A 25,979-nucleotide genomic window follows, 5' to 3' on the forward strand; every position below is an offset into this window, starting at 1 on the left:
AAGGTGTTTGGGTAGAATTCTTGAACATGGCAAGTTTGAGTTGTCTGTTTTTATTGTGGATGTGAGTGGAGATGTTGAGTAGGCTGGTGGAGATTATATGTGTGTGTGTATTTATATGTCTGCAGGTGAAAGTGTTGTTCGCCCAGTTGTGTCCGACTCTGCAACCCCATGGACTGTAGCCCTCCATGGAGTCCTCCAGGCAATTCTCCAGGGAATCTTGCCATCAGGGCAACCAAGATATATATGTATATATGTATCTGGAGTCCAAGAAAAAAAACATATATATGCACTTATATTAATAAATGTCCAGAGACATTTGGAAGTTGTCTGCTTACAGTTGATATTTATAAACAAGGGACCATGGAGGTTCCCTGGTGGCTTAGTGGTTAGTTTTCAGTGCTTTTACCACTGTGGCCCAGGTTCGGGTTGTGCCCCAAGCTGTGAGGCTTATCCAAGATCAAACAAACAAAAACAAATAACCCTCTCCCTCCCTAAAAAAGCAAGGGACTACATTAAATGTAGAGAAGTAAAGAGAGCTGGGAGCTGAGCCCAAGGACACTGCATCATTTCATCATTTAGAGGCAGCGAGAGCACGGGGACAAGCGTCTTCTGAATTCATGGCTGCAGTCACTGTCCGCAGTGATTTTGGAGCCTAAGAAAATAAAATCTGTCACTGCTTCCACTCTTTCCCCTTCAAGTTTCCATGAAGTGATGGGACCGAATGCCATGATCTTACTTTTTAAATGTTGAATTTTAAGCCAGCTCTGTCACTCTCCTCTTTGACCCTCATCAGGAGTCTCTTTAGTTCCTCTTCACTTTCTGCCATGAGTGGTGTTACCTGCATATCTGAGGTTACAGATATTTCTCCCCGCAGTCTTCCAGCTTGTGATTTATACAGCCTGGCATTTCGAATGATGTGCTCTGAATATATATATATATATATACTTTGCATAAATTAAATTAGCTGGGTGACAGTATACAGCCTTGACATACTTCTCTCCCAGTTTTGAACCAGTATACCGTTCCATGTCCGGTTCTAACTGTTGCTTCTTGTCCTGCATACAAGTTTCTCAGGAGACAGGTAAGGTGGTCTGGTATTCCCACCTGTTTAAGAATTTTCCACTGTTGTGATCCACACAGTCAAAGGCTTTAATGTGGTCAATGAAGCAGATGTTTTTTTCTGGAATTCCCTTGCTTTCTCTGTGATCTAAAGAATGTTGGCAATTTGATCTCTGGTTCCTCTGCCTTTTCTAAACCCATCTTGTTCATCTGGAATTTCTCAGTTCAAGTACTGCTAAAGCCAAGATTGAAGGATTTATAGCATAACCTTACTAGCATGTGAAATGAGTGCAATTGTATGGGAGTTTGAACTTTCTGTGACATTGCTCTTCTTTGGGATTGGAATGAAGACTGACCTTTTCCAGTCCTGTGGCCACTGCTGAGTTTTCCAAATTTGCGGACATATTAAGTGCAGCACTTTAATAGCATCATCTTTTAGGGTTTTATGCAGCACTACTGGAATTCTATCACCTCCACCTGCTTTGTTCTCAGTAATGCTTCCTAAGGCCCACTTGAGTTTACACTACAGGATGTCTGGCTCTAGGTGAGTGACCACACAATCATGGTTTTTTGGGTCATTAAGACCTTTTTGTACAGTTCTTTTGTGTATTCCTGCCTCCTCATCTTAATTTCTTCTGCTTCTGTTAGGTCCTTGTTGTTTCTGTCCTTCACTGTGCCCATCCTTGTATGAAATCTCCTATTATGAAATCCTTGATATCTCCAATTTTCTTGAAGAGATCTCTGTGTGCACGTGTGCTAAGTTGATTCAGTCGTGTCCAACTCTTTGCAACCCCATGGACTATGGCCTGCCATGTTTCTCTGTCCATGGGATTCTCCAGGAGAGAATACTGGAGTGGGTTGCCATTTCCTCCTCCAGGGATCTTCCCAACCCAGGGATCTTCCCAACCCAGGGATCAAACCCAAGTCTCCTGTGGCTCCTGCATTGCAGGCAGATTCTTCACTGCTGAGTCACCAGGGAAGCTCCAAGAGATCTCTAGTCTTTCCCATTCTATTGTTTTCCTTTAGTTCTTTGCATTGTTCATTTAAGAAGACCTACTTATCTCTTCTTGCAGTTCTCTAGAACTCTGCATTCAGTTGGGTATATCTGTGTAAGTTATGACAAACCTAGTCATCATATTAAAAAGCAGAGATATCAGTTCACCTATAAATGTCCATATAGTCAAAGCTATGGTTTTTCCAGTAGTCATGTACGGATGTGAGAGTTGTACCACAAAGAATGCTGAGTGCTGAAGAATTGATGCTTTTGAACTCTGGTGCTGGAAAAGACTCTTGAGAGTCCCTTGGACTGCAAGGAGGTCAAACCGGTCAATCCTAAATACTGGACTGCAGGGAATTCCCAGAATAGTGTTTGTTGAATGAATGAATTTTTACCTCTACTTATCTGTTAGATAATTAAGTATCTCTAAGTTCCAGGTATTGTTCTATGTCCTATAGATTCATATTATAGTATTCTAAATAATCATAAATTGTACTGTGAGTTATATATGCATAAAATATACACATACATAAATGCAGCAAGATATGTATTTTTAGCTTATATAACTCTCTTCTCCTCCTTCTACCCTATTCTAAGAAGGATGGAATTGAATATGTGGAGGGCCCTTTGTTGGTGAGCAATGATGACTGGGATATTAAATCTGGGGCTATTCTGTAGGTAAAGGTTTTGACAAGAGAGAAAGAGGAGGAAGGTGAGGTAGGAGAGAGTGGCTAGACTTCAGTTGCATTGGACAGGCATCTCCAACCAAAGTTATCAGATTCAATTAAAATAAAATATGATGCCAGTTTAACTCACACTCTGTTGGGCAACTGACAGTTTATGAAGAACAGTAATTAATCCTGTAAGAGGGAGTGGAGAAATAATATATAATCTAGTACAAGATTATATCTAATTAATCAAAGATGGAAAAGCTCTACACAGTCAGCAAAACCAAGACCGGGAGCTGACTGTGGCTCAGACCATGAACTCCTTATTGCCAAATTCAGACTTAAATTGAAGAAAGTAGGGAAAACCACTAGACCATTCAGGTATGACCTAAATCAAATTCCTTATGATTATACAGTGGAAGTGAGGAATAGATTTAAGGGACTAGATCTGATAGATAGAGTGCCTGATGAACTATGGACGGAGGTTGGTGACATTGTACAGGAGACAGGGATCAAGACCATCCCCATGGAAAGGAAATGCAAAAAAGCAAAATGGCTGTCTGGGGAGGCCTTACAAATAGCTGTGAAAAGAAGAGAAGTGAAAAGCAATGGAGAAAAGGAAAGATACAAGCATCTGAATGCAGAGTTCCAAAGAATAGCAAGAAGAGACAAGAAAGCCGTCCTCAGTGATCAATGCAAAGAAATAGAGGAAAACAACGGAATGGGAAAGACCAGAGATCTCTTCAAGAAAATTAGAGATACAAAGGGAACATTTCATGCAAAGATGGGCTCGATCAAGGACAGAAATGGTATGGACCTAACAGAAGCAGAAGATTTTAAGAAGAGGTGGCAAGAATACGCAGAAGAACTGTACAAAAAAGATCTTCATGACCAAGATAATCACGATGGTGTGATCACTCACCTAGAGCCAGACATCCTGGAATGGGAAGTCAAGTGGGCCTTAGAAAGCATCACTACGAACCAAGCTAGTGGAAGTGATGGAATTCCAGTTGAGCAGTTTCAAATCCTGAAAGATGATGCTTTGAAAGTGCTGCACTCAATATGCCAGCAAATTTGGAAAACTCAGCAGTGGCCACAGGACTGGAAAAGGGCAGTTTTCACTCCAGTCCCAAAGAAAGGTAATGCCAAAGAATGCTCAAACTACCGCACAATTGTACTCATCTCACACGCTAGTAAAGTAATGCTCAAAATTCTCCAAGCCAGACTTCAGCAATATGTGAACCATGAACTTCCAGATGTTCAAGCTGGTTTTAGAAAAGGCAGAGGAACCAGAGATCAAATTGCCAACATCCGCTGGATCATGGAAAAAGCAAGAGAGTTCCAGAAAAACATCTATTTCTGCTTTATTGACTATGCCAAAGCCTTTGACTGTGTGGATCACAATAAACTGTGGAAAATTCTTTAAGAGATGGGAATACCAGACCACTTGACCTGCCTCTTGAGAAACCTCTCTGCAGATCAGGAAGCAACAGTTTGAACTGGACGGGGAACAGACTGGTTCCAAATAGGAAAAGGAGTACGTCAAGGCTGTATATCGTCATCCTGCTGATTTAACTTATATGCAGAGTACATCATGAGAAATTATGGGCTGGAAGAAGCACAAGCTGGAACCAAGATTGCCGGGAGAAATATCAATAACCTCAGATATGCAGATGACATCACCCTTATGGCAGAAAGTGAAGAGGAACTAAAAAACCTCTTGAGGAAAGTGAAAGAGGAGAGTGAAAAAGTTGGCTTAAAGCTCAACATTCAGAAAATGAAGATCATGGCATCTGGTCCCATTACTTCATGGGAAATAGATGGGGAAACAGTGGAAACAGTGTCAGACTTTCGTTTTGGGGGGCTCCAAAATCATTGCAGATGGTGATTGCAGCCATGAAATTAAAAGACGCTTACTCCTTAGAAGGAAAGTTATGACCAACCTAGATAGCATATTCAAAAGCAGAGACATTACTTTCCCAACAAAGGTCCATCTAGTCAAGGCTATGGTTTTTCCAGTGGTCATGTATGGATGTGAAAGTTGGACTGTGAAGAAAGCTGAGTGCCGAAGAATTGATGCTTTTGAACTGTGGTGTTGGAGAAGACTCTTGAGGGTCCCTTGGACTGTAAGGAGCTCCAACCAGTGCATTGTAAAGGAGATCAGTCCTGGGTGTTCTTTGGAAGGACTGATGCTAAAGCTGAAACTCCAAGACTTTGTCCACCTCATGCGAAGAGTTGACTCATTGGAAAAGACTCTGATGCTGGGAGGGATTGGGGGCAGGAGGAGAAGGGGACGACAGAGGATGAGGTGGCTGGATGGCATCACCAACTCGATGGACATGAGTTTGGGTGAACTCCAGGAGTTGGTGATGGACAGGGAGGCCTGGTGTGCTGTGATTCATGGGGTCGCAAAGAGTCGGATGTGACTGAACAACTGAACTGAACTGATCACACAAGAGGAGGAGGTTTTGTAGGAATCAGTAAGTTTCCTAAGTATTACAAAATTATGCCTTTAGCTTCAGGATATGTTGAACTGTTGACGTTTAGAATTATTATGCTTACGTCCCTGCCTTTTAAGAAACTCTCAAGTCTTCATTCAGCAGCCCCTACTGGTTAAGAGGTATAACAGATGTGGATCAATCCGTTGGTCAGGAAGATCTGAAGGAGGGCATGGCAACCCACTCCAGTATTCTTGCCTGGAGAATCTGGCAAGAGGAGTCTGGAGGGCTACAGTACATAGGGTCTAAAAGAGTCAGACACCACTGAAGAGACTTAGCACGCACTGGATCAGAAAAAACTTCAGGTATCTTTTATGATTTCCAAATCCCTGCCAGAAAAGGAAACAAAAATGCGTGTGGATCACTGAACAGCATCACACAAGTTGTTAAACTTTGTGGTTCCACTCTGTAACTTCACCGAGGTGGTTTTCTTACCCCTCCTTGGACTGCACACTTTTTTTTACACCCTCCTCCCTTCCCCATCCCCCCAACACACACACCAAAAATACCCGGAAATACAAAAAAGAAAGTAAAAGAAAAATCTCAACAGTCCTTTAAATCCCGTTAAAACATGATGGAGACTTCCCCCCATCTCATTGTTCATCAATCTATGTTCCCATAATATTTTAATGCCATTGTGTATTATAATCATTCGACTCCTTGAAGTTTATTTGCCTTGAACTTCATCCAGGACTCTGGGGACTTTGTGGTTTAATGCTGGGCGCGGGACGGAGGTCTGGCATTTAGAAGGCCCTTTACCCACTCCAGCCCATATGACTGTTGGGCTCCGGGCAGAGGGCTCTGTCGGAGTGGGGAAGCCGGTCGCCCTCCCCATCCCCAGCCCTCTGATCGGTGGCTGTCCCTCCTGCCTCTCTCCTCTCCCTGTCTTTCCTCATTTTTGGTGGCTTGGCTCCTGCTTCTGGTGGCTCCTGCATCCTGGTAGGCTACAGTCCACGCGGTCGCAAAGAGTCGGACACGACTGAGCGACTTCACTTTGCTTCACACACGGATGTGTAACCGCAGCGAAGCTGTGTCGTGCGGTCGCACGGAAACAGGAGAAGTAAGCGTTTATTTGGAAAAGCTTTCGGGAACAACGACAGCACATATGATAATGATACCGAGTTGTTTAATAAAGATGTGAAAACAAAACCACGGCTCCGCCTCAATTTACTACTACAATCTTGTCATTCACGAGCGGTGTCTCTCGTTCCATTCGGTCCTCAAACCCGAGCTCAAACCAGACTGGGTCTGATTGGCCAATCGGAGCACAACCTCCCGTAGTCGCGAGGACTCCTCCAGCCAATGAGAGACGTGGGCGATTTGATGGGGCGAGAAGTCCTGAACTGAACTGAACTGAACTGAAGTCCTCCCCACACGCGGAGGAATCCTGGGGGTGTGGTGACGCGTTGAGCGAGGCTGAAGTTTGATTTGCAAGTGAGCGATCAGCAGCCTTAGAAGGGATACGCGGTCGGGTGGGAGAAGGAGAGGTCGTGGGCGGGGCAGTGGAGCTAGAGTCAGCCAATGATTGACGCGCTGCTCGCAAGAACGAACGATAGGTCACCAATGGCGGCACGGTGTGGTGCTGTGGGCGGGGCTTAGGCTCAATGGGGCGCCGGAGGCGTGGGGGTGAGCGCAGCGCCCATTACTGTCGTCCTCACCGTCACCGCCGCGCCTCTTCCTGGATTCATTCATTCGTTTTTTTTCATTCACGAAGGTAGTGAGGCCTGGTTGAAAGCCATGGAGAGCGTTTTGCCTGCCACCGGTTTCCTGTACTGGGTGGGCGCCGGCACCGTGGCCTGCCTGGCCCTGCGTATCTTGTGCTTCCTCTTCACGGCCGTTCGGGTCTGGGGTTTGGGTAACGAGTCGGGGGTCGGACCGAGGCTCGGTGAATGGGCAGGTGAGTCGAATCCCGCGCCGCCCTCCCCCTGACTCCTGCTGCGGCTCGCGCGGCTCTGGGCCTGGCCTGGCTCGCGCTGACCCTTTTCGGGCCCGGCGCTTGGCCTTCGCGTCCCCAGCTCCCCTCTCCTCCTTTCTGAGGCTCCTGCGTCTTGCGTACCCGCTTGTCCCCCATTACGTCGCCTGGCTTGCTTAGACTTGTGGAGTTTTTAAATACTAAACACACTGCTGGCTTAACTCAGCGAATCTAAAGTGCCACTTGGATGCGGGAGAAATCTGGCCTCAACTCGCTGGGGCTTGTGCCTTTTAAGCCGTTCCGGGTCCAGGGAGTTAGTTGTCTTGCTGGTTGCTTCCTCAGTCACAGGCTACCTCTTAGGAGAGTTTTTGAAACAAAAAGTCTTTGGCTTGAATACAGGCCCTGTGTTCAGAATGATAAGCATTCTGTTGCCTTTTGGGGGTCGAGGGTGGAGAAAGGACAGAATTTCAGAAGTCTTTCTGCTCTTTGGAACCTTGGATTCGGCCTATTTCATATAATTTAAAAATCTTTTTTTTTTTTAAATTCTTGGCTAAACTGTCCTGGAGTCCTAATGCCTAGCAAGAATTATTGTTTCTTCGAGATGGTAACTCTTCATGTAGAAGTCAGAAATGCCTTCTGCAGGAGATTTGCAGGAAACAGTATTCCCACAGAGAGTGAGCTAAACAAACCTAATCATAGTTTCACCAGTTAGGGTGTCTGGTTTACGATTCCTCTAGGCAAGAATTCTGAAGATATAAGGGAAAGGTCAGACTAGAGAAGTTGGGAAAATTTCACAGGAAAGTTTTGCTTTTTTCCATTTCTGCCTTTTTTGTTGATTTTCTTTCTCGATGTTTTGTTTTTATTAGCTTTTTTTTTTTAAACCAAGTGATATTGCCATTCTCCAATCATTCATTCTGCTGTTTTATTATTGATTTGTAAAATTATGATTGGTTTTATATATAATTCACAGAGCATTTTGTTGAATTTTGGGCTGGTTAGGGGTTGCTTTCAGGCTAGGCTCAAATAAGGTATATAAATAATGTTACTCCATATTCTTAACTTTACTCACTCAAACATTTCAACAACTTAGTAGGAAAAACATAAATTAACCTTTTGGAACTGCAACAAAAAACATCTCAAGTAGGAATGAATAAGCATCTATTAACATAAATATTTTTAAAACTTGCTGTTTATTCATCATTGAAAAAGCAAGTGAAGTACTCAACGTTGTTATAATCAAGATTATAATTTCACTGTTGATAAGCCTGAGTTCTTGGTTGTCTGGTTTGGAAAACTTGTTGACTTTTGAAATAGTGGAATAAGACTCCAGTAAGTCGTATATGAAGATGAATAAGTTTTATAGTTTGTAATTAAAGACTTATGGTAATAATTTTTTTAAATTATCTAAAATTGACGACAGTGGCTGGTAACTTAAATGATCTATATAATAATCCATAGTAAAAACCAAGTGTTGTGACCTTGTCATTTCATGAGTAATATTTATATTGAAAAGATTTGACCTCAGAGGAAGGATTTTGATAAATTAAGGGCAGTGTTTAAAAGATTAGAAATGAAATTTGAACTTGAACACTGGTAATCTAGCAGAGAGGATCATAAAGTGAAATATTATCCAGTTTACTAGTTGGGAAATTTCTCTTTTTTAAATACCTAAGTAGAAGAAATGAACGAGTTGTTATTTGTAACATTACTTACATGTGGTGGCCTGAATCTTAAAATACTTTGTCCTTTATCTCTCCAAATTCAGGGAGTCTTTGGGAAACAAAAACCAAAATGATTTGGAAAACAAAGCAGCAGACATGATATTTGAGTAATTAGGGTTAAGCTGTAATTAAAAACAGGTGATTTGTTCAACTGAGTATTAGAGTAACCATGCCGGGGCTCCTGTGCCTGTGGCCCTGAAAGCCAAACTGACAGCTGGTGTTTGCAGCACAATGAAGGTTTATCTGGGGCTTCCCAGGCGGCCCTGGGGGTAAGGAACCTGCCTGCCAGTGCTTGGGACATAAAAGATGTGGGTTCGATCCCTGGGTCGGGAAGATCCCCGGAGGAGGGCATAGCAACCCACTCCCATATTCTTGCTTGGAGAATCCCATGGACAGAGGAGTCCAGCAGGCTGCAGGCCACAGAGTCATGAAGAATCGGAGGCAACTGAAGCAACTCAGGAAGGAAGCAGCAGACGAGTGTGGGAGACAAGTCTCAGATCCACTCTGACTTTGTGTTTAGAGTTTTTCTGTTTTTGTTTTTTTTTTTTAAGTGTCTGGGATTAATCATCATCTGGTGACATTTCCATGACATTTCCTAATCATAGTTTCGGGAGTCGGGGTGTCTGGTTTACTATTCTCAGGCCAGGTGGTCCATGGCACAGGAGTCTGTGAGCTCTCCTCGCCCTGGGGGAACAACTTGAGTTTGTACATTAATGATATTGACAACAGCAGTTTCAGTATATGAATGTTAACAATAGTGATTGTAGTCTTCTGACTGTGGTTGATTGGTGTTCGGTTAACACAGGATTGAGGTAGAAGGGACCAGAAAAGAAATAAAGTTTTGGATAAAGAGATTAATCATAAACTCAGTAAGGGAGCTTGGTTTTAGGGAGTCTTGCTGTCATTAGGGAGGCATTGTCTGCTTTCTAATACTGATGTTTGTTTAACATCTTCCTCTCCTTAACCAGTTATTTTAAGTATTATATAATAATGTGTGATGTGTTGGTGGTATATTTTTATACTTGTCATGCTTAAGTCTCTGCATGCGAGTATGTTTAATTCCTGCCCACCCCCTCCCCGCCTTAGATTTTAGAATCTGAGAGGCAGGGACTGTGGGTCCTCCTTTTTTGTTTTTTTCCCACAGTAATTGGCACATTGATCAGATACCAGTTCTTCTAAACTTAAAAGCTTGGAAAATCCCTGAAATAGAGTTGGACTCTGCAGTCCATAAAAGTACTCCAGACCATAGATTCCTTAGTCTAGTGGGTTTTTAAGACCACCCGTTACCTGGCCCATCCTCTAACGTATCTCCTTCATCTCCTAATCAAGAGCTGGGTCATCCCTTCCTGCCTTCTCTCCAGTCACAGTCGCACGCAAGTAAATCACTCTGCTTTCGCTAGGTCTCTAGCAGGTGAGTTTAGCCAGTGAGTTTAGCAGATAAGTCTCTCTTGCCTGCTGTTGTCATGTGACGCTTTCTGTATTCCTTCCAAGAACAAAGAATCCTGTGAGAGTAGAGTTTCCATTGTTTGAAGATCTCTGTAGCAAGTTATGAAAAGAAGATGGCTAACAAAGGTGGTCAGGCCTATCAGTTTCCTGAATGTCAACAGGGAGTTTGTTACACTTACCAAGCTGAACCTCCAGAGAGTCACTAAGCCTATCTGAGAATGCCAGAGTGATAAACCTGGCATTTTGACCAGAGTGAAATGAAAGTAGTGCTGGTATTTTTGTTTGTTTGTTTGTTTGTTTTAGAGCAGGGCAGGTGGTAGAAGGCAGAGAAACAGATGAACTTAGTCATAAAAGTTCTTAAAAATATTTATTCATTTTGCATTTCAGCTCTGAAAAGGAAGTCTGTAGGCCTAAATGAACACAGTCTCCAGATGAGACTTGGCAGTGTGCTGTGTGCTCAGCCGTGTCCGCCTCTGTGCAACCCCATAGACTGTAGCCTGCCAGACTCCTCTGTCCACGGGATTTTTCGGGCGAGCATACTAGAGTGAGTTGCCATTTCCTTCTCCAGGGAATCTTCCCGACCCAGGGATTGAAAATGCATCTCCTGTGTCTCTTACATTGCAGGCAGATTCTTTACCTGCTGAGCCATCCAGGAAGCTCAGGGGCAACCTTAAAGCACTCAGGCTCGAGCTATGTAAGAGATGGCAGGTGCAGCTGGAAGATGGGACCTAAAAGCATGCCCTAGTCTTATTTGGAGGAAAAACCAGAGAGGATGGTTTCCTGGAATTAGAAATTCAGCCTCTGAACTCTGAGCTGTTGCCTCCAACCTTACACAGGTCTCCATTGTCTCCTGCTTCGTGTTTTTTGCCCCCACCCCCTTGTTCTTCCTTTCTATGCAATATTGTTTCCTCTAAAGGGTCAAATGTGAGACCTCAGAGACTCAAACCTAGACTTGGAGTCTAGCTCCTCCTCTGTACTTACTAGAGTGTAGCATTGAGTAACGTAGTAGATACCTGTGAATCTCACTTTCCTCATCTGCAAAATGGGGATAACACTGGTGCCTGTTTAACAGTATTGTTGTAAAGGGTAAATGAGAATACTTGCTCTATGTAAAGCAGATGGTGCAGTACCCTTGTATATAAGTGCTTGATAACTTATTGTTACTAGCCCAATAGTCATGTATGGATGTGAGAGTTGGACTGTAAAGAAAGCTGAGTGCAGAAGAATTGATGCTTTTGAACTGTGGTATTGGAGAAGACTCTTGAGAGTCCCTTGGACTTCAAGGAGATCCAAACAGTCGATACTAAAGGAGATCAGTCCTGGGTGTTCATTGGAGGGACTGATGTTGAAGCTGAAACTCCAATACTTTGGCCACTTTATGTGAACAGCTGACTCATTTGAAAAGACCCTGATGCTGGGAAGGATTGAGGGCAGGAGGAGAAGGGACCAACAGAGGATGAGATGGTTGGATGGCATCACCGACTCAATGATGAGTTTGGGTAAACTCCGGGAGTTGGTGATGGACAGGGAGCCTGGTGTGCTGCGGTTCATGGGGTCGCAAAGAGTTGGACACGACTGAGCAACTGAACTGAACTAGTAATACTGTTAACCATAGTAGCATTATGTACCTATCACTTTAGCTAATTGACAATATAAGGCTTAGTAAGAAAAAATTAATAGCTGGTTGACTCCATCTTCAGAAAGCAGATTACCTTTACTACTGCAATTGAGAGTGTTACAGAGCTTCAAAACCTATTTTCTGTTTATTTTTGTTGGTTGAGGAAATTTATTTCTTTTGGTTTCAGAAAAAAATTATTGAAAAATTTAGTGAATAGAATATATGGGTAAGTGGATTTGAATAAGTCAATTCCATTGTCTTTAAACTCATTTGTAGGTAAAGGATGAGTTAAAAGAAATTTAATAGTGTGTCTTTGGGCTGCTATACCAAAATACTGTATTCTCAGTGGCTTAAACAAACATTTCACTCAGTTCTGAAGTCTGGGAAGTCAGATCAAGTTGCTGGCAGATTCTGATCTGGTGAGTAACTGCTTCCTGGTTTATAGATAGCTATCTTCTTGGTCTATGTTTCCATGACAGAAGGGGCCAGGGGGAACTCTCTGGGGTGTCTCGTAAGGGCACAGATAGCATTTGTTAGGGTTCCACCCTCATGACCTAATCACCTCCCAAAGACCCCCACCTCCAATACCATCACATTCAGGGGTTAGGATTTCAACATATATATATTGTCCCTAACATAGGAATTCAGTCTGTAGCATAGATCCTTCATTCCATTTCTCTCCTGCTCATCTATCATGAAAATAAAAATACTGAAATATTATACCAATTTGTATCTCTGCCTTCTGGAATAGATGGTGATTAAGGCAGGGAGGGTGGGTGAAGAGTGTGATTCAACACTCTTCATTTATCCATCCACTGCCCAAATCCTCTTTGAGTTCTGGCCAGGGACCAGGGGGATGGCCAGCAGGAACGAAGAACAAACTGCCCTGTAAAGTGGTAGAAAAGCAGAAGCACTTGGTTCTGTGGCACCTTGTGTAGGAAGGTCAGAGTGATGTCTGACCTGAGATCTGAAGGGAAGTGAGGTGTAGCAGACAGAGCAGGGGATCAGCAGGTGCTAGGCTCCTGAGCTGAGAAAGAGCAGGGTCCCCTTAGAATAAGACCTGAGTGCCTGGAGCCAAAAAAGCCTAGGCCTGGTGTACGATGGGAGTGGAGCGGGGTGAAGGGGCCAGTGAGCAGGGCAGTTTAAGAACATGGAAAACAATTGTGGGAATTTTAAGCAGAAGGGTAATGTTGAGTTGCAATTTTACTTTTCATTTATTTGGCTGTGCCAGGTCTTAGTTGTGGCACGCAGGATCTTTAGTTGCAGCATGCACACTCTCAGTTGCTGCACGTGGGATCTAGTTCCCTAACCAGGGATCGAACCTGGGTCCCCTGCATTGGAAGCGTGGAGTCTTAGCCACTGAACCACCAGGCACATCCCTGAGTTGCAACATTTAAACAGAAATTTTTGCTTCTGTGATCTTTCCGAAGCTGTTGTATTGCCACGGAGATAGATCAGTGCAAATTATTCAGATAATCTCCATTAAAATTGCCTTTAAAAAGGCAAAATCATACTTTATAGTCAGGGAGGCCATTTCTGTGCACTTTCTGCTTATCATCTTTCAAAGACTATGTCTCCCTGGGGGATATCTAATCACTGTGGTGTGGGAAGTGCTACTCTTAATCAGGGACTGGCTGATAAGGTTGCTGAATGAACCTGGAAACCAGGTCATTGATTTCTCGCGGTCACTCCATAGAACTGAGGTGTGATAGTTGAGAAGCCTGCCTATGTCAGTCTCGGAGGGAATGCTTTGTTTTGTTATTGATTTTGTCTGGGGAAACAATGCATTTGCCCAGTTTCTTAACTGGCAGTTCCAGGGAGACTATCTAGTTTCTGAAAAGTTATCCTTACTGGTGTTCAGTGAAATTATTTCTAGTTAAATGATGTCATTGCGGAAAGAGAGGAAAGGCAAGAAAAGAGGAAAGTCTTAAAAAAAAAAAGATTTTGAACCCTTACTGCCTCTCAAGAGCGTGACAGTGGGTGACAGTAGCACTAAGGGGAGGTTTGGCTTTCGGGTCAGCGCACTGTGAGCTTTGCTACTTGCTAAGCTGTTTGACCTTGGGCAAAGATTGCTGACCTCTGAGCATAACTTCCTTCATCTATTAAATAGGGCCAATAACTTTTTGGGATTATTATGACAATAAGATGATAATGAGGGTCTCATGTAACCTTTTGTGGGTTTTTATGGGTATCAAGGAACACATATTGAGGGCATCTTTATTTGTACACATTGTTCTTATTTGATAAAAGGGGACTGTTGAAACCACAAAATAATGTCGGTCACTCAGCAGATAAACTATTGGACGTCTGAAGCTGTGAATAGATCAGTTACAAGGTGATTCATACTACTGCAGGAGAATTCCTTGCTTTATGGAAAGATTTACCACAATCTTGGTTTACCAAAATATGGTTCCTATTAGTGAACCTAAGCTATGATGGACTTAGAAAAATCTGGTCCCGTGCAACTTTTCAGTGACATTTGTAAAAACCTTAGGCCATCTTCGACTCTTCTTCTGGCACCCATGTACGGTCTGTAAGGGGACCTTGTTGACTTTAACTTCAAAATACCCAGAATCCAGTTTCTTCTATCACTCTGGTGTAAGCTACCAAAATCTCTTGTCTTGATATAATGACAGCCTCCTGTCACTGATTCCATCTTGCTTCCCCTATAATTGTATCTTAAAGAGCAGCCAGGGAACCTGAAAAGCTCTAGTCAGATCATATGATCCTTTGCCCAGATCCCTCCAATATCTTCAGATGAAAATGCAGAATCCTTCCTGTGGTTGACAAGGCTTTTGACCACCCGCCTCCTGCCTTCTTTCACCTCTCCTCTCTCCCCATGTTTTGTCTCTCCCTCCCTCCTTTCTAGCTGCTCTCTCTCTCCTTGAACTCGATTCCTTAAACATGCTTGGCCTCACTGCTTTGACCTTTGGTTATCTCCTCTTCTTGAATGCTCTTCCCTAGATATCCATTTGGCTAAGCCTTCTTTCTTCCTTCTAGTCCTTACTCAGATATCACCTTCTCAATGAAACCTTCCCTTCTACCTTTAAACCAACGATCCAATCTCCTCCACGCCCCTTCTGACCCTGTTAGCCTGCTCTACTTGGGCCTGACGTCGTAGCGTTTATCACCATCTCCCATTCTGGAGGTGGTGTTCATTTCTGATGTTTCTTGTTTGTCTACTCCTGTTAGAGTGGCAGCACCATGAAGACAAAGATCTTTTTTGTTCACTTTTATATCTCCAGCACCTAGAACAGAGCCTGCACATAAACACTAATACTTACTTATTGAATGAATTAAAACATTCAGGTACTCCAGTATTTTTGAGGGATAATGTTTTTTTTTTTTTTTTGTGGGGGATTCTCTTCTCTTTCTACATTCTCTTTTTAGTTATAAATCTAAGAGCTGTTAGTGGTCTCCCCACCTCTAAAAGTGAAATTATTTAGTCTAAAAATACAGACTATAACCTCAGGGAGGTGTTCTCATAGTAGAGACCCTGGAGTCAGACTGCCCAGAATGACTTTCTGTGTCCCAGACATGCCTGTACTCAGCTGCTTCTCTCTGCTTCTGTGTCCTTTTGTTCGTGCAAAGACATTCAGTGGTTCAGCGGTTGTTGAATGTTGTTCTCTGCCTGGAGTGATCTTTCTTCTGTTGTTCACTCTTCCTTACTCCTCCTGTTCATGAACTTCTCAGAGTCCAGATTCTAAATGTTTCTGTGCAGCTGCCCAGATGGAAGCCATCATGTACTTTTGGAATTCTAGTAGCTCTTGTTTTATCCTTTTCTGTGGGCTGTTCCACACTTAACCTTTTTAGTTTGTGTGTATGTGCGTGCACGCATGACTTTGTTCTTAAGTATAAACCTGTCAAGAGTGTACAGTAAATTATATGTAGTGAATGAATATGTTTTCTTTGAATTGTATTTCGACGGGGGTGGGATGTTTTCCATTTTGTGGGTTATATTTTGCAAAATAATTTGTACACCTTTTTTTCTCTTTGTTTTAAAACCTGAAGTGATGCCTTAAAAGCTGGTTGAAATTAATCCAAGGCTGACTAGACAAAGATGGGTTATTGAATTACTGCAGCAGAGCTGGGATAGGTTTTGAAAGTGTGAAATGCAGTGAGAGCGAAAAGATGTCTTTGTGTGTGTGTGTGTGTGTGTGTGTGTGTGTGTGTGTGGCGCTCAGTTGATAAATCATGTTGGACTGTTGCGACTCCATGGTCTGTAGCCTGCCAGGCTCCTCTGTCCGTGACACTTTTCAGGCAAGAGTCCTGGAATGGGTTGCCATTTCCTTCTGCAGGAGATCTTTTTGGTTCAGGGATCGAACTTGCATCTCCTGCATTGGCAGGCAGATTCTTTACCAGTGAGCCACCAAGGAAACCTATCCTATGTAGCATAGGTAATAAACTCATCTTTTTTCATACATGTGTTATAAAACCAACCACTCTGCCAGATTTAATAAACATTTCAGTATTAATAAAAATTTGGTAATATATTTTATTATTTAAACCCAGTATATGTATGTGTGTGTGTATATATATATATATATATATATATTTAACCTCCTTTTGTCTGCACCATGTGACTGTGGGATCTTAGTTCCCCGATCAGGGATTGAACCCAGGCCTTCAAGTCCCAATCACTGGATCACCAGGAAAGACCCCTCAAGTCTTTAAAAATTGTTGCAAGTAGGTTTTCCTTTCATAAGAGAGTCTTTCCCAATGAAGGTTTTAGTAAAGTTTGCTAATTCGTAAAGCTGAGAGGAATTAGTGAAAAAATTGAATTCTAGGATGTATTGACAATGTAGTTTTGTTATTTCAGAGGCCTGATAAAATGAACCCACACCTTCTACAGACCTTTTGGGGGACATTGGACTGAATTTCCTGGAATATCTCTTTGGTAGTAAAGGCATTGAGTGGTCAGTGTATATAGTTAATAACTGCTAGAAAGTTAACCACAGAGCATTGAGTACATGCATTTTTTTCCTTCATGGAAAGAAATGAATACTGCAGTTGGTTGATCATCTGCAGAAGATTAGTTGGCCATTTTCTGAGAAACTGGAGAAAAGTGAAAAATCGTTAAGAGACTAATGAGAGAATGACGGAACCGGAAGGACTCTTCCGCTGAACTATTAGGGAAAGAAGCTGGAAGAGGCGAGACGATAATGCAGCCTTTCGTGTGTTTTTGTGGGTATCAGGGAACATGATAGAGAATATCTAGGCAAGAAGATCAGTGACAAAGAGCAGAAAATGGGGGATACATCAGTGGTGGGTTGATTAAAACCAGTGGGTAGGAGTGGGGCTTCCTAGTGGTCCAGTGGTATAAGACTCCACTGCAGAGGTCACGGGTTTGATTCTTGGTCGGGAAACTAAGATCTGACATGCCCAGCAGCCAAAAAAACAAAAAAAAAAATCTAAAAAAAACTAATGGTAGGAGTGATGAGCAGCAGACTCTGACGGCAGAATAGATTTGTGAGGGATGAACTAAGAGAGGAAAACTCGTGAGGACCGGCAGAGGCGGTCACAGCAAGGATGTTGGCAAAACTGAACTCCATCACACATTTCCACCGCTGGTGTGGGGCATAAAGCCTTCTCTGTACAAGAGCCTGAATTCTGAAGAAACGCCACGTCTCTGTAGCCCCGAGGATACCATTATTTCCTGTTCTTGGTACACGCCTACATGGATATTAAGATTGGGGGACTTCCTCATTATATGTGGTGCTTCAGGCCAAGTGGATCGATCCAGTATGTCTTATCTATAGCCTTGGCTGCGCCTCTAGCTTTAACTACAGATCACGTTGATGGCACTAAATTACCAAGGAAATATTATATAGGTTTTAGGATATGCTTCTCAAGATGGCCAGGAAAGGGTACATACAGTTTCCTTTAAAAATTTAAATTCTAGTTTTTAAAGTTCCCTTAACCCTCCTGGTATGTTACAAAAAAAAAAACCAACCCTAATTCTCCAGATTGATTTTACTGTAATGCCTGGTGGTAATTGCTCACTACCAAACTCACTTCCAGTGGAAATGTTGCCAAGCTTGCTTTAATGATCACTGAAACTCCCATCTTGTCACATCAACGGAGCTAATAAAGTAAACAAGCTCCCCTAATCTTGCACATTCAGTCTAATAATTTTGCTGTGGAACACGGAGCAGCTGCTTATCTATGTGTTCCAATACCTATCATTGCCTGTCTTGAGAAAGGAGGGGATGATCTCCTAATAGATAAGGGGAAAAAAAAAACAACCCACAGCAGGTTAGACAATGATGTTCACACATTCTGAATTAGAGGAGGCTGGATTAATGAAATTTTACCATAACGATGACATCTCAATTTACAAATTGCTTTTGCAAATTTTCCCAGCTGATTTCCATTACCAAGTCACATACCAAGACCAGAGGGAGCTGCGGTGACTGTAAGGAGTGTTACGCTGCTAGTAAATGACAGAAGAAACTGAATCCACGTGTTCTAACTCCAGGCTCCTGCCAAAGTTCCTGATGAGGGTGATTTTAAGACAGTTCGCAGTACCTGTCCAAGAGCTTATATGTCCGAGACTTCAGGTAACATTTGTTACCTGAAACTGAAAGGTCTATTTCTACCGTATTTTCGTCATGACAATATCCATGAGACATAAGAATCAATTGGATGTGCTTGTTAAAAATAGAGCCTAGGGCTTCACTCCAGACCCACTCAATGAAAATCTCTAAGAAAAGAACTTGGGGAAATGTATTTTTTTTTTTTTAAAACAAGTTGATTCTTAAGCTCGTGCGTTTTGGGAAGCACTGGGGCTGAGATCGGGCTAGTCTTGGAAGAAGGCAGTGGGTTATACATGCAGGCTTTTTTTAGCCAGATAGCTATTCTTAGTACCAGGGCTTGGTTTATAATAGTGTTAAAACTTCCAGTGATTTCTGCACTAAATATTTACATGTAATTTTGACAGTTAAATAGAGATTCTATTTTAGGCTACTTCTGTGTTTGTGCATTCAAGATAGATTAGGAAAAAAGCAAACTAAACTTGAAACTTCTGTATGTTGTTATGCAATGAGAACTACAAGCAGCATCAGTTCAGTTCAGTTCAGTTCAGTCGCTCAGTCTGACGCATTGCGACCCCATGAATCACAGCACGCCAGGCCTCCCTGTCTATCACCAACTCCCGGAGTTCACTCAAACTCACGTCCATCGAGTCGGTGATGCCATCCAGCCATCTCATCCTTAGTCGTCCCCTTCTCCTCCTGCCCCCAATCCCTCCCAGCATCAGAGTCTTTTCCAATGAGTCAACTCTTCACATGAGGTGGCCAAAGTACTGGAGTTTCAGCTTTAGTATTAGTCCTTCCAAAGAACACCCAGGGCTGATCTCCTTTAGAATGGACTGGTTGGATCTCCTTGCAGTCCAGCAGACTCTCAAGAGTCTTTTCCAACACCACAGTTCAAAAGCATCAATTCTTCGGCGCTCCGCTTTCTTCACAGTCCAACTCTCACATCCATACATGACCACAGGAAAAACCATAGCCTTGACTAGACGGACCTTAGTCGGCAAAGTAATGTCTCTGCTTTTGAATATGCTGTCTAGGTTGGTCATAACTTTTCTTCCAAGGAGTAAGTGTCTTTTAATTTCATGGCTGCAGTCAGCATCTGCAGTGATTTTGGAGCCCCCCATAATAAAGTCTAACACTGTTTTCACTGTTTCTCCATCTATTTCCCGTGAAGTGATGGGACCAGATGCCATGATCTTCGTTTTCTGAATGTTGAGCTTTAAGCCAACTTTTTCGCTCTCCTCTTTCACTCTCATCAAGAGGCTTTTTAGATCCTCCTCACTTTCTGCCATAAGGGTGGTGTCAGCTGCATATCTGAGGTTATTGATATTTCTCCCGGCAATCTTGATTTCAGCTTGTGCTTCTTCCAGCCCATAATTTCTCATGATGTACTCTGCATATAAGTTAAATGAACAGGGTGACAATATACAGCCATGACATACTCCTTTTCCTATTTGGAACCAGTCTGTTGTTCCATGTCCAGTTCGAACTGTTGCTTCCTGACCTGCATACAGATTTCTCAAGAGGCAGGTCAGGAGGTCTGGTATTCCCATCTCTTGGAGAATTTTCCACAGTTTATTGTGATCCACACAATCAAAGGCTTTGGCATAGTCAATAAAGCAGAAATAGATGTTTTTCTGGAACTCTCTTGCTTTTTCCATGATCCAGTGGATGTTGGCAATTTGATCTCTGGTTCCTCTTCCTTTTCTAAAACCAGCTTGAACATCAGGAAATTCACGGCTCACATATTGCTGAAGCCTGGCTTGGAGAATTTTGAGCATTACTTTACTAGCGTGTGAGAGGAGTGCAATTGTGTGGTAGTTTGAGCATTCTTTGGCATTGCCTTTCTTTGGGATTGGAATGAAAACTGCCCTTTTCCAGTCCTGTGGCCACTGCTGAGTTGTCCAAATTTGCTGGCATATTGAGTGCAGCATACCCAGTCTTTACTAATTGGAGATCAGGTGAGGGTAGGGGATCAATAAGAATGGGTTTTGGTAGATGCAAATAATGGAAATTTTACTTTGCTTTTGGGTAAGACCATAGGAAGAACAGCTGAAGACTCTGAAAGCTTCTTCACTATAAAAAATTGAGAGAGCAGTATGTTCTTATTTTCTGTTTGCAATTTTTTTTGGTGGTCCCATTTTTTAGTTTATATTTATTGCATTTATAGACAAGAACATTTAAAATCTTTCTTTCTTTAAAGGTGGATTTTTACAAAATTGTCTTTATTGTGAAATTAATGTAAGTGATACTGATTGGGCCAATAGACAGGAGAGGATATTTATTTTCTTAAAAAAATAAAAATAATAAAGTCCTCCAAATGATGAAGAAGCAAAATGGGCTTAGGTTTAACCAGAAGAAATTCCGATTTTAGTGGGCCATCTGGATGACATTTGTAGTGATTAAACAGTAGAATCAGTTTGTTCATTCATTCAACAGAGAAACATGCATTATGTACTGACTGTATGCTAGTCATACAGCACTGGAGCTGGGGATTAGTAGGGAGTAAGAAAGTGTTGGCCTGTACCTTCTTTGTTCTAGGAGAGGACACAGATCATTACAAAAGCAGCTCCAAAAAGTTTACTGGGAGCCAGCTATGGGGGTAAACCTTTTCAGAGGTTTAAAGGTTTTCTGGAAGAAGTAACGTTTAATCCAACATGTGGAAGGAAAGATGATGATGATGGTGTTGGTTAATAATGGGAATAAGAGAAAATGAAAAAACTTACCATGTACCAGATGCTCTTCTAAGTGCCTCAGTTAATTCAGTTACTTTAATCAGGTAGGTCTCATTAATACCCCCATTTTACTGAAAGAAAGCTAAGATAATAGAGTTGTTGTTGTTCAGTTGCTAAATCATGTCTGACTCTTTGCAGTCCCATGGACTGTAGTATGCCAGGCTTCCCTATAATTCACTCTATCCCGGACTTTGCTCCAACTCATGTCCATTGAGTCAGTGATGTCATCCAGCCATCTCATCGTCTTTTGCTCTATTCTCTTCCTGCTTCAGTCTTTCCTAGTATCAGGGTCTTTTGTTGGCCCTTCTCATCAGATGGCCAAAATATTGGAGCTTCAGCATCAGTCCTTCCAATGAATATTCAGGGTTGATTTCCTTTAGGATTGACTGGTTTGATCTTGCTGTCAAAGGGACTCTGAAGAATTTTCTCCAGCACCCATAGTTCAAAGGCATCAGTTCTTTGGTGCTCAGCCTTCTTTATGGCCCAGCTCTTACATTGGTACTGGAAAAACCATAGATTTGACTATATGGACCTTTGTCAGCAAAGTGATGTCTCTGCTTTTTAATATGCTGTCTAGGTTTGTCAGAGCTTTCCTTCCAAGGAGCAACCGTCTTTTATTTTTTGTGGCTGCAGTCACTGTCTGTAGTGATATTATAGGCCGAGAAAATAAAATCTGTCACTGCTTCCACTTTTCCCCAGTCTATTTCCTGCCATGAAGTGATGGGACTGGATGCCATGATCTTCGTCTTTTGAATATTGAGTTTTAAGCCAGCTTCTTCACTCTCTGCTTTCACCTTCTTCAAGAGGCTCTTCAGTTTCTTTTCTGCTATTAGAGTGGCATTATCTGCATATCTGAGGTTATTGTTATTTCTCCCAGCAATCTTGATTTCAGCTTGTGATTTATCCAGCTTGGCATTTCACATAATGTACTCTGCATATAAGTTAAATTAGCTGGGTGACCATATACAGTTTCAAAATAACTCCTTTCCCAATTTTGAACCAGTCTATTTTTCCATGTCTGGTTCTGCCTGTTGCTTCTTGACCTATATTCAGGTTTCTCAGGAGACAGGTAAATGGTCTGGTATTCCCATATAAGAATTCTCCACAGTTTGTTGTGATTCTCACAGTTGAGGCTTTAGCATAGTCAATGAAGAAGAATTTTATATATATATATATATATATTTGAACTCCCTTCCTTTTCTACGATCCAGTGGAAACAACAGAGAGGTCAGGTCATTTGTCTGAAGTCACATAGGTGGTTACGTGGAGGAGCCCCTGGGGTTGGAACTCCTGTGACCTCTCTGCAGACTGCATTGATGAACCAGGAGTCGGTGGGTAAGGGGAGTGGGAGAACGGGAGAGTTTTCCAGCTGAGAGGACACTTCGGGTGATGACCCTGAGGAAGGTGACAACTTTCAGAAACTTTGGGCAGATGGTCCTTCAGAGAGGAGAGGCAAGAGATAAGACTTAGAGAAAGGGGCAGCGGGCCAGTCCTAAAGGACCTTGAGAGCCTGTGAGGGTTTTGTTTATCCCAAGGGCAGTGGGGAGTCACTGAAAGATTTCCAGCAGTAGACCTCACGATCAAATGTGTATTTTGGACAGTTTACTGCGGCAGCTTGGAGATTGGATGTGTAGGGAGCCACCGAGGAGAAAGGGAGCCCAGCAGGAGACCCATGGTGGTGTTGGTGGTCAGCCAGGCGCTGAATGATGGTGGTTTGGATCAAGGTCATGGGGGCAAGGACTGGGCAAGGGAGTCAGACAAGAGAGATGTGGATACAAGTCCTGGGCCCTCACCATAGATGGGTTTTGGGGATGAAGGTGGCAGCAGAATCAAGGACTGTGAGGTGTCTGGGCAGATGGTGATGGTGACCTTGGAAATACAAAGGAAAGGAGCAGGGTTGGGAGGAAAAGTGATTGCTCTGTGGCTCTGTGCGGATGTCCGGCAGTCTTCCTATAGATTAGCACTGGGCTGAGCCTGGGTGACTTACCACAGTCCTTTGGCTCAGCAGTCATTTATAGTTGTCAGAAATTATATGCCGTTAACACATCGTGTATTTTACAGAAAATTTAGACAGACTTCTTGGTGGTGCAATGGCTAAGACTCCATGTTCTCAATGCAGAGGGCTCAGATTCAGCCTCTGGTTAGGGAACTACATCCTACGTGCTGCAACTAAGACCTGACACAGCCAAATAAATAAATTTTAGGAACCATTACTTAAAAAAGGGAAATTTGGAGCCTCAGCATGTAATATTTTAGGAAAAAGAAAACATTATTTTTGAGCCATTTGAGTGTATCCCATGTAGCACTTTGTGGCTTGGGTTGGTAAATGTTTGCCAGGATAAACCACACCCTCACAGGGTCTCAAGGTCTTTTAGGACTGGCCTGCTGCCCATTTTTCTGCCCTTTTTAGGCAGAAAAGACAGGAAGCAGACTGTCAGAAGACCTGAGTTCCTAGCCTACCTTCCCACCTTTGACACTTATTAGCTGTGGAATCATCAGTCAGTCATTCTGTTTATTTCTCATATCATATATGTCTAAAAATACCGACTCTGTATCTTCAGAGATGCTGAGTCTCTGAATGTGTCTGGAAGCGCAGCAGAAAGTACAAAGCATTATGTACAAACAGGGCATTGGGCTTTTTCCTTCTGTTTTCAGTTAGAAACCTAGAGACAGATTCGCCCCACGAGTTGATCAGATCCTTTATATGAGGTTCAAATTGCTTCAGAGATCTATTTTGGGATCTGTTACACCTTTGTCATGATCAACACCTAAGTCTCTATTGGTTGGATTATCTAATACATGTCAATTTTAGAAAGTACCTAAAACTTTTAAAAACAATTTTGTTGATGTAAGCTGGGTTTCTGAATTAAACTGATTTAACCACTAGTGTGTTAATTTTAAATAAATAAACTTCAACTTTTATTTTTAACTTATGCAAAAGCTGTGGTTAGGTATCAAGGGTTAAGGATATATTTAAATTATTGGTATTGAAGTGTCATTTCAACTCTGATGTAATTGGAAGACTCTCACTACTACTACTACTACTAAGTCGCTTCAGTCGTGTCTGACTCTGTGCCACCCCAGAGATGGCAGCCCACCGGGCTCCACCATCCCTGGGATTCTCCAGGCAAGAACACTGGAGTGGGTTGCCATTTCCTTCTCCAATGCGAGAAAGTAAAAAGTGAAAGTGAAGTCGCTCAGTCATGTCCAACTGTTAGCGACCCCATGGACTGCAGCCTACCAGGCTCCTCCATCCATGGATTTTCCAGGCAAGAGTACTGGAGTGGGGTGCCATTGCCTTCTCCGGGAAGACTCTCAAGTCTGACATAACTGCTTAAAGTTCCATTACTATATTATAAGCGTTACTGTAAGAGGTAATTATAAGTTCCTGTCATTTCTCATCCAATACCCCATTGTTTTTGTCTCCAGGTTTAAAGATATTCAGAGAGAACTTTTTCTTTAGTTAAAAGTTTTCTGTTGCAATCTTCATTTAAGCTAGATTCTCATCAGTTATGACATTGATGACATAACAGTGCTTTCTAGATCTCTGTAGTGAAAGTATTATCTTTGATATGAGGAAATAGTTTTCAGGTGTACTTTGAATCTAATTTTTAAAACTATAGCAAAGATTAGGACTATATATGAACATCCAAATCTTCTAGAAATACTTGCTTCAAAATATATTACTTTTTTAAGAAATTGTGAATTGTTTTTTGGGGGGGAAGCTTCTTAATATTTCTTCAAATGGAAACACTAACTTTTCTCTCCTTTTGCATTCTTGTCCTTGGGTTCTCCCAGAGGCAGATACTGAGAGACAGGGAATCAAGTGCAATCAGTTTTTTGGAAGGTGATCCCAAGAAACACCGGTAGGGAGGGAGGCAGGGAAGGGAACATAGCCAGTACAGGGGGTATTGTCAAGGGCCTGTGATCACCTGGAGCTAGTGTAGAACTCAGGTTTCAGAGCTAGTTCACCTGCAGGGTCTAGAAGCTCAGATGTTTATACACTCGTGGCCATTAGGCACTGGTTGAGGGCTGTTGGGAGCAGCATTAATCTGATAGCACTTAGGTCCACTGTGCACTTGCTGGCTTCAGCTACCAGATAAAGCGATTGGGCAAAGAGGTGCACTTGGAATGTGCTCTGCAATGGTGTGGCCAGAGTGGATGTGGACAGGGCATCACCAGCTTAGCTCTAATTCCCATCACTATATTTCCCCTTAGTTTCTTCTTCTTCTTCTTCTTTTTTTTTTTTTTAAAGTTTTTTATTTTAAGGCCTTTTTTTTTTTCCTTGGTCTTTATTGAATTTGTCACAGTATTGTTTCTGTTCTCTGTTTTATTGTTTTGACCCTGAGACACGTGGGATCTCAGCTCCCCGACCAGGGATCGAACCCACACCGCCTGCATTGAAAGTCAGAGTCTAACCACTGGACTGCCAGGGAAGCCCCTCGTTTTCTAGAAACAAAACAACAGATAAAGCCCGAGGAGGAGGAGTTATTTCCTGGAAATAATAATAAATACAGTAGATGGGAGGCAGAAGTTGATTTATGTTAGACTCTTTCCTTGTGGTTGAGGGTTTTGCTACCTCTCAGGGTGGTTGATGGATTGGCCTATGTTAAGTGTTTTTACACTTTTTATAAATACAGATGAGTGACTAAATATTGAATAAACCTCATAGGCTTATGGTTGCATTAAGGTATGACTTAAGCTCTTCTCTCCGTAATTGAATTCTGACCTGCTAAACCGGACATGGTTTCCCCAAGGTCAGCACAGGGGAGAAGAGCATTTGAGGGCGTTG

At 42.5% G+C, this 25,979-nt stretch overlaps 1 protein-coding gene across 1 annotated transcript in view; it reads left to right on the forward strand.

Annotated features, from left to right (window-relative positions):
* Positions 1-6,811: 6,811 nt before the first annotated feature.
* The window catches only part of HSD17B12 (hydroxysteroid 17-beta dehydrogenase 12), a 171,154-nt gene continuing 151,986 nt past the window's right edge, over positions 6,812-25,979 (forward strand). The window contains exon 1 of the mRNA XM_040259041.1: positions 6,812-7,119. Within this exon, the coding sequence (XP_040114975.1) occupies positions 6,960-7,119 (160 nt within the window). The 5' untranslated portion in view covers positions 6,812-6,959. The remainder of the gene's footprint in view (positions 7,120-25,979) is intronic.

Source organism: Oryx dammah, unplaced genomic scaffold (genome assembly GCF_014754425.2).
Source record: "Oryx dammah isolate SB20612 unplaced genomic scaffold, SCBI_Odam_1.1 HiC_scaffold_17, whole genome shotgun sequence".
Classification (NCBI taxonomy): domain Eukaryota; kingdom Metazoa; phylum Chordata; class Mammalia; order Artiodactyla; family Bovidae; genus Oryx; species Oryx dammah.